Raw genomic sequence first — 9,225 nt, forward strand, 5'->3', positions numbered from 1 at the left:
TACAAACATGTTGTGAATTTTGGAAATGATTACATCTATCTTTTTTCAATACATTTTGACTTTTGGACTTTACAACACTCTGGACATATTGCAAATGTTTGGATCACAGGAATCGGAAACATCCTATGCAGCCACCCCAGGAATCAAAACCCATGAATAAATGGATCCGTTATGTTAGGATAGGTAACCAGGACACAGAATTGAAATTATAATGAATGTGAAAATGTATTAGTTCGTCGACAACCCCAGAACCTTTGTAAAACCATTATAAAAAACATTTATACTGAGTGTCTACAATACAAGTCCATACGTATAGTGATACTGTGGAAACAATAATGTCAGACTACCTTCTGACTACTCAGAATTGAGAATTCAGCAGTGCTGTGGTATACAAATTAATACTTAAAGGCACTGTATATTCTTTGTACTACTAATCTACAACTCAGTGAATATTACAACTAAGAGGATCCAAAACCTGTTGAGAGGATATGATGCACACACTTGGCTCTGTTTTACAAGAAATTAGATATCTACCTGAGAATCACGACTCATGTGGATGAGTAACATGAGTCAAGGTAACATTACACACCTTGGGGTGGTTTTTTTTTGCATTATTAATTTCAAGAGAGAGAGGAAAAAAAGAGAGGCTGGTGAGGGAACGACTGTTATTGTAAGTGATCACAGGAACATGTTGGTAGGCGGTTGTATGGTATCCCAGGTGGCTGCTAGGGTTTTGCTAGGTGGTTGGTGATGTAGGTGGGCAGGGCAGTCCATGTTTAATTACCTTTAATGCATCTGAATTGACATATGCTTAAGTCTTACAAGAATTAGGTGTTCTTATGGTATCCCAGGCGATTGCTTGCATGTTGCTAGCTGGTTAAAACATAAGACCACTAATTGGAAGGTCATGAGTTCAAAGCCCAGCACTGCCACTGTGGGGTCCTTGAGCAAGGCCTTTAACCCTCAGTTGTATAAATGAAATGAGACAAATATAAGTCACTCTAGATAAACCAAATGCCATTAAGGGTTGCTAGGTGGTTACTATGGTACTCCAGGTGGTTCCTAGGATGTTGCTAGCTGGTTATTATGGTATGCTAGGTGGAGAAATGCAGATTTTAATTGTCTTTAGTACTTCTATTAAGAAATGCTCAAATCATGTATGTGAAAGCAGGACAATTTCCCATGTATTCCTATGTAGCTTCTGCTGAATCTCGTGGATCTACTTCAAAAACTGCGACCCGTGAAAATGGAGGAAAAATAATTAAGATGACAAACAAGAAGAACAGTATGCTGCCATCAAACCAACATAATTGACATTTATTGCAGGTTTCAGGATAGCTAAGACGTGTGACACTGCTATGACTATAGACCTAACTGCACAATAAATTCAGAATTCACTGTTATATACAATATAATTAGAAAAAATCCCATCTGAAAGTCATTAAGATGTAGGGCTAAGTTAGCTACCCACGAAACCAGTATTGTGTGTAGTGTTACTTATGAAGTACAGCTCTAAATAAATGCTTTTAAAACCCCAGGAAAGATTTATTTGATTGTTCAGACTGTAACAGTCCTAATATTTAGCTTAAATATATATATTTAGCTTAAATATATATATATATATATATATATATATATATATATATATATATATATATATATATATATATATATATATATATATATACACACACACACACATATATATGCATATATATATATATATATATATATACACACACACACACATATATATGCACACGCACAATGAATGATCATTCATCCAGGACAAAACAAGATGTCAGTTAATATTTGAGAGTTCAAAACACTTATTTTTGAAAGATAACTCGTATCACTGGAGTCCAGTATTAAAATGTGGAGCTCCTATGCAAAATGCATTAAGGATGGTAGGTCTGAAGATCTGAATCACTATAACTGATCTCACATCATTCAGTAGAAGTGCTGAACCTGCCAGTACTTCGTACTAATCCAGTCAGATAGATACCTACGCTCACTGTCCACTTTAATAGGAACACCTGCACATTCATGCGGTTATCTAATCGGCCAACCATGTGGCAGCAGCACAACGCGTAAAATCACGCAGATACAGGTCAAGAGCTTCAGTTAATGTCCACACCAAACATCAGAATGAAGAAAAAGTGCCATCTCTGTGATTTTAACCGTGGTGTGGTTGTTGGTAACAGAAGGGCACACTTCTGTTACACTGTTTATACATAATGGTGCAAAAAACAACAAAAAAATTTTTTGATGAGAAGTTATTGATAGGAAAGGTCAGAGGTAAATGGCCAGACGGGTTTGAGCTGCTAGGAAGGATACAGTAACTCATAATCACACTCTTTACAACCGTGGTGAGCAGAAAAGCATCTCAGAAGGCACATCCCATCGAATTGTGCGGCGGATGCGCTTCAGCAGAAGAAGACAACATTGGATTCCACTCCTGTCAGCAAAGAACAGGAATCTGAAGCTATCATGGGCACAACTCACCCAAACAGGAAAGGTGAAGATTTGAAGAAGAAAAAAAGAACCATCTGGACTTTTCTAATCTTCAAGCCTCAGTTCTTCTGCTGTTGTAGCGCATCACCTCAAGGTTCAGTGTGATGTGCATTCCGAGATGCTTTTCTGCTCACCACGGCTGTAGAGATATGAGTTACAATAAACTTCCTGACAGCTCGAACCAGTCTGAACATTCTCCTCTGATCTCCCTCATCAACGAGGTGATTCAGCCCTGCAGACTCTCCTCTCACAGGATGTTCTCTGTTTTCCGCACCATTCTGTGTAAACTCTGCTGTTGTGAAAATTTCAGGAGATCAGCAGTTTCTGAACTACTCACACCAGCTCATCTGGCACCAACAACCATGCCACGGTTAAAGTCACGGAGATCAGACTTTTTCCTTCATGCTGATGCTTGATGTGAACATTAACTGAAGCTCTTGACCTGTATCGGCATGATTTTATGCATTGTGCTGCTGATTGGCTCTCATATAAAAATGAAAAGCTCATTTGGAATTTGCACCACAAAGATAACTACATCCTGGGCACATCATTTCCATCAATGTGTAAAATGTCCTCTGACTCTATCAAAGTGATTCAGCCAAGACACTATTTCAATTCGGTGTCAGTTTTGCACTATTTATATGAGCTTCATAGCTCATACATCAACATGTAGTTGATGTCTAAAAAGTACTTCCTGTCTGGGCATCAAGCCTATGCTCCTTCTCTTAGGGTTTGTTTTTTAGATTGGGCTTCAAAACCAACAGTATCCCTATAAGAGATGAAATAAGTCCACAGAGTCCTATGACCCCTTCGTTTGTCCTGTAAACTCCCAGTTTATCTAAAGGAATGTAAAGATCGCATACATTCTTCAGCACATCAAGAAGTAGAGCTGGGTGATTTCTGAGGCTCTCAATGAGTAGGAACAGAAACGCATCAAGCTGTGGAATAATGACAGTGGCAGTGTCCTGGCTCTCATTGAGGTGTTGGTTGACTTTCTGCCGATATTGTCCATCTCGAGACTTCTGGACCATGAGCTGGGCAATCATGTAAGCATCCTGGGTGAGATTCATCACCAAGGAGAAAAAGTAATATCGGGTGGCGTTTAGGCTCCATCTGTCCTTGTCGATATCTCGGATGAGGCTGATGCTTCTGGCCCAGAGGACGTTGTCACAGATGAAATAAAGGGCACGGTTAAGATTGGCAACGGTGAGGCAGAAACGCAGCACAGGGTCAGGCAGGTGAAGGGCTCTCCTGGCTGCATCAATTGAACTCACTGTATTACCAAGCCTGAAAACTGAACAAAACAACAACGTTAGCCGGTTTTGTCGTAGACATGCTTAAACTCTCCCGTCAATAATGAATCAGAACTTTAAATGCTGTTAATGAACATTTCACTGGAAATACAAGGATGGATGCTTGGTGTGTTGTACATGCACAAAAAAAAGTTATGTGAATGTTCCAATCATGGAAAAATTCATAGAACATATTATACAACAGTTGGCTTACAGAATTTTGTTAATTGCTTTTTTTTTATTTTATTTTTTTACCTATGCCCATTCATCAAATTCCACTCACTGAAAATGACACAGTACTGTCGATATTATTTAAGCTGTTCATCATTTACCTATACTGCTACAAATGAAAATGAATAAATTAACTAATAATTTGGCCAACCACAGCACCAAGTAATTATTCCCAATGATGCTTGCTTGAGCTTTTGATACAGTGGATATATATATATATATATATATATATATAAACTCTATGACGTCATTTTAACCTACAAATGACTACTTACGAAGCAAGTCGAATGTTGATTTGATGTGTCTGTGGGGAGGAACTACTCATTGAGAAGATTACCCCAAAGTTTTCTTAGCCTTTTTCTGGTTGGAGGTTTGGAGTCAAACGCAGCATGAACATGAGACTATGGTTGTATCGAGCTAAGTGTTCAATAAACATCAGATGATGACCGGCATACCGGCTTGCACCCATCCATTTATTCCAATTAATTTAATACAGCAAAATGTTACATTTCAGGCATCAGCAGGCATGGAAAGGGTGTTCCCTACTAATCATGGTGTATTCAAAATGTAAAGATATATGGGACATTTCACCATTAAAGTAACACTTGAGTCATCAATAGTCTTTTAAAAAAAACAAAACAAAAAAAAAACAACTTGTTTGTTACAGGGTTGAAGATCCAGGCTAACATTAGCCATTATTCAGTAAATGATGCTAACTTGGGAACCATGTGTCGCTTTCAACATCATCGCAAACACATTTTTATAAGACGTTTTAATTATATAGCACCTTTCCAAAGCTCAAGGTCGCTTTACGTAGTGTATATCAAATACATAAGATACATACAACACAAACGTAATACATTGGGTGGGGAGTAATAACTGAAAATACATTTCAAACAGATCAATTTTTAGCTGTGTCTACAAGGCAAAGCAGTGATGTTACGGAGGCAAAGCAGTGATGTTACGGAGGCAGAGAAGTGATGTTACGGAGGCAGAGAAGTGATGTTACGGAGGCAGAGAAGTGATGTTACGGAGGCAGAGAAGTGATGTTACGGAGGCAGAGAAGTGACGTTACGGAGAGTAAAAGGTAGAGTGCCACTACCTCTAGGACACTCCCTTCCAGTTTTGGAGCAGCAGAACAAAATGACCTTCCACCTGCAGTTGACAGCCAAAATCTAGACAGTGGACAGGTGAAGATTAGAAAAGAACAGGTGATTTTCAACTGTCCAGTTTGGGTGAGCCTGTGCGCCCATGATGGCCTCAGATTCCTGTTCTTGGTTGACAGGAGCGGAACCCGACGTGGTCTTCTGTTGTAGCTCAGCTGCCTCACGGTTCGATGTTTTGTGCATGCTGCGATGCTTTTCTGCTCATTACATTCGTATAGAGTGATTATTTGACTTACTAGGATCCTACCTGGCAGCTCGGATCATCATTCTTCTCTGACGAGCTCTCTTTCATCAACAAGGCATCACCACCCACAGAACTGTCGCTCGCTCAATGTTTTTTTTTTTTTTTTGGTTTATTCCATTTTTTGGGGCGGGGTGGGGGATTTCGCACCATTCTAGGTACAGACTACTGCGTGAGAGAATCGCAGATCAGCTCGTCAGCAATTTTATTTGCATTTTGCAATAAGACAATTGCAGTGTAAACAACTAGGCTATTATTTTACATTCCGTAGATGCATTCTTTGAAAATTTTTGGTGGGACAAAAAAAAAAAGAAAAAAAAAAAGAAAAAAAAAAAGAAGGTACTCTACTGATGGAATGTCCCATGTGACTCTTGTGATCAGTTATTTAAAAAGCAAAAAAAAAAAGTGTCGATTTTGTTATTAAAGAAGAGATTAGGGAGAAAATTAGGATAAGGGGGGGGGGGGGGGGGGGGGGGGGGGGGGGGTTCGAGGACTCGAAGGTAATAAAGAGAAGATAGAGGGCCAGATGGAGTTTTATAGAACACCTCAACCACACGTGGGCCACTTACGCTTCCGTCCTGAGCTCATGCTGGACTCCAAACTCTGCAACTTCTGCACCACAACTTTTCTCTTTGCATCGTTTCGAAGCAGGTACTTGGCCAAAGCGCATGCGTACTGGGTCGCCCTGAACATAAGTCAAATTAGCTAAAGCTCACAATAGTGAAGCAGTGAACACCAAGCTTTAATACTCGTTCACTCACCTGAAAATGCGATCCCTTCCTTGGCTCTGATTGGTGAATTTAATAAAAGGTTCCATTCCAACCGAAATCCCGGACTCGCTGTTTAAACTCAGAAACCTGTAACAATGTAACCCTGTGACACTCAGCGTGCTCTAACCAGCTCTCCGCGCTCGCGCGATCACACTGTGTACCACTTGGAAACCGCCTGCGCATGCGCACGAGCTTTTACGGCAGGGCTTTGAAAATGCGTTTCACAACAACATGGCCAGTTCAAACTCATTCATGTTAAAGGTTTATTACATGACAGTGAATCACACAAACTCTAAAATATGAATAGAAACGACTTCATGGCGCGACTTTCATATTTCACTCCTGTTACACATGAAACTTAGGTAATAATTATGTATTTCTATGACATTATAGAATTCTAAACATTATACATTTCTAAAAATGAAACAAACAAAAAAAAGGAATCTAGTGGAATATATTCGCGAATAGTAGATTGCACTGTGACATGACTTTCATTCATTTCTACTGTAGAAATTTAGAATAATGGCATTTTATCCCTTTCATGAATGAAAAGTAAACATAATGTCCATAAGTATTTTTTTAAAGGGCTTAAAAAAATTAATCTTCCACTGTCTAGAATTGTTAACATTATGGTGTAAAATATAAAATAAATAAACTATGTAAGGTTCACGACAACAATATTAGAAAATATCATTTCTGGATCTAAAAAATGTACACAGTTTAGGATTGTTGCATGAGACAAGGAGATTAAAAAAAAAAAAAAAAAACATCTTCCCCAAAACAACAACACTAGTTTTAAAAAATGAACTAATTCAAAATCTGTTGTTGTTTTTTAATCCAAGGTGATCAGAGTCTTGAGTGTGTGTGATTGTGCCCTGCGATGGACTGGCACCCTGTCCAGAGTGTACCCCGCCTTGTGCCCCATGCTTCCTGGGATAGGCTCCAGGTTCCCCGTGACCCTGAAGAAGGAGTAAGCGGTAGAAGATGGATGGATGGATGGATGATCGGAGTCTGGCAAACACACACACACACACACACACACACACACACACACAAACTTTTTTACTTTAATTATTTTGTTATTTCTTTCTTCTTTTTTTTTTTTTTTTTTACATTTTATGTTAAAAAAAGTTAAATAGTCTAGAGAGATACAGAAGTGTACATTCCTTTACAGTGATTTGTAGGTGATTTACATCTTAGGCCCACTGCTTTTACTTTATATATGCTATTTCTAGGTCAAATTATTCATAAACATGGAATTAGCTTCCACTGTCATGTTGATGATACACAGTTGTATGTTCCAGCGAAGCCAGAGGACAGACAGCAGCTTGATAACGTTGAGGAATGTGTAAAGGACATTAGACGGTGGATGCTTATTAACTTCCTTTTACTTAATTCTGATAAGACAGAAGTACTTGTATTAGGACCACGTGTAGCTAGAAGTAAGCTTTCTGATCTCACAGTAACTCTGGATGGACTTTCCGTTTCGTCATGTGCAGCAGTTAAAGACCGTGGAGTGATTATTGACTCCAGTCTTTCATTTGATGCTCATGTAGATAATATTACTAGGATAGCCTTCTTTCATCTCAGAAATATTTCTAAGATAAGAAATATATTGGCACTACATGATGCAGAAATATTAGTTCATGCTTTCGTCACCTCTAGACACCCCGATCTTATCAACACTGCATTGGCTCCCAGTGAAATCTCGCATTGATTATAAAATACTATTATTGACCTATAAAGCACTAAATGGTCTCTTCGCCACAGTATCTAAATGAACTTTTGGTTTTCTATGATCCGCCACGCCTACTTAGATCAAAAGATGCGGGCTATTTGACGGTACCTCGAATAGCGAAGGCCACAGCAGGGGGAAGAGCTTTCTCTTATAGAGCCACACAGTTGTGGAACAGTCTTCCAATTAGTGTTCGAGACTCAGACACAGTCTCAGTGTTTAAGTCTAGGCTTAAAACGTATTTGTTTACTCAAGCCTACCATGACCAGACTTTCTGTTACGCAAAGCACAGTCTTAACAATCTCTCCCTCTATCCTTCTGCCGAGCCACTTTTATGGAGGTACTAGAGATCCTGATCCTCTCTGCTCTCCGTACCTGCCTGATCCATTTCGGATGCCCTACCTCTGGATGGAGCTCTCATCTACTCCAATTCCACATGGACGTTCTCACTGTGGTTGCTGGGACTACGGTTGCGTCTAAGGCCCCGGGACTGCAATTACAACATGCAGTTTTGGACTCAGGTCTCCTTTGAACAGTGGACTAGTTCAACAAACAGACTTCATATTAAACCATAATAAACTTTCCTTTACTTTCACACTATCCGTTGTTACCCAGATGAGGACCGGTTCCCTTCTGAGTCTGGTTCCTCTCGAGGTTTCTTCCTCTTAACATGGTAGGGACTTTTTCCTCGCCACCGTCACCACCGTCTTGCTCAATAGGGATAAATTCACACATTTAAAATCTATATCCTGTGTTTATATGTCTCTGTAAAGCTGCTTTGAGACATTGTCCATTGTAAAAAGTGCCATACAAATAAAACTGAATTGAATTGAATACCTGAAAGTCATGTCATGAGTACAGTAGAATCTTCTCCATATGTACATATTACAATGTTTAGAAAATAGTTAAACAGGTAATATAAAATTACATAACTGAACATAGAGAACAGAATTATTTATCTGTAACAGGAGTTAAATACGAAAGTCAGGGCATGAAGTCCTCTTCATTAATCCTTTGTTTGATTGTCTGTGTGATTTAATAGGAATGATTTAATATAAATTCATTACATCATAATTTATCATAATGTTGTGGACATCTCTGTACAATAAGCGTTACACAGGCTTAACAGTTTCTGAGGGGCAACGAATGTATGTTACTTTTAATCCGTTTAACCTTTAATAACGCTTTCTGTGCACTGAACATAAATATCTAAGTTTTAACACTTTCTTATAGTCGGGGTGTGTTTAACGAAACTGAAAGACCAAACCATGTTTTC

At 38.9% G+C, this 9,225-nt stretch overlaps 1 protein-coding gene across 3 annotated transcripts; it reads right to left on the bottom strand.

Annotated features, from left to right (window-relative positions):
• Window positions 1–1,722: 1,722 nt before the first annotated feature.
• pex11a (peroxisomal biogenesis factor 11 alpha) lies at window positions 1,723–6,382 on the bottom strand. Of its 3 annotated transcripts, none has more exons than XM_017459176.3 (5): window positions 6,206–6,225; window positions 6,014–6,129; window positions 5,451–5,612; window positions 5,140–5,212; window positions 1,723–3,808 (listed from the first exon to the last, which is right to left on the bottom strand). In XM_017459176.3, exons 3-5 carry the CDS (start codon window positions 5,493–5,495, stop codon window positions 3,240–3,242), a joined length of 687 nt encoding a protein of 228 aa, XP_017314665.1. In that variant the 5' UTR covers window positions 5,496–5,612; window positions 6,014–6,129; window positions 6,206–6,225; the 3' UTR covers window positions 1,723–3,239. The 3 variants fall into 3 exon arrangements, with proteins under 3 accessions (XP_017314665.1, XP_053532352.1, XP_017314657.1); XM_053676377.1 differs by having other exon boundaries at window positions 5,451–5,609; window positions 6,206–6,221; XM_017459168.3 differs by lacking the exons at window positions 5,140–5,212; window positions 5,451–5,612 and having other exon boundaries at window positions 6,206–6,382.
• Window positions 6,383–9,225: the final 2,843 nt, after the last annotated feature.

Source organism: Ictalurus punctatus, chromosome 2, assembly GCF_001660625.3.
Source record: "Ictalurus punctatus breed USDA103 chromosome 2, Coco_2.0, whole genome shotgun sequence".
In the NCBI taxonomy this organism is placed as follows: Eukaryota; Metazoa; Chordata; class Actinopteri; order Siluriformes; family Ictaluridae; genus Ictalurus; species Ictalurus punctatus.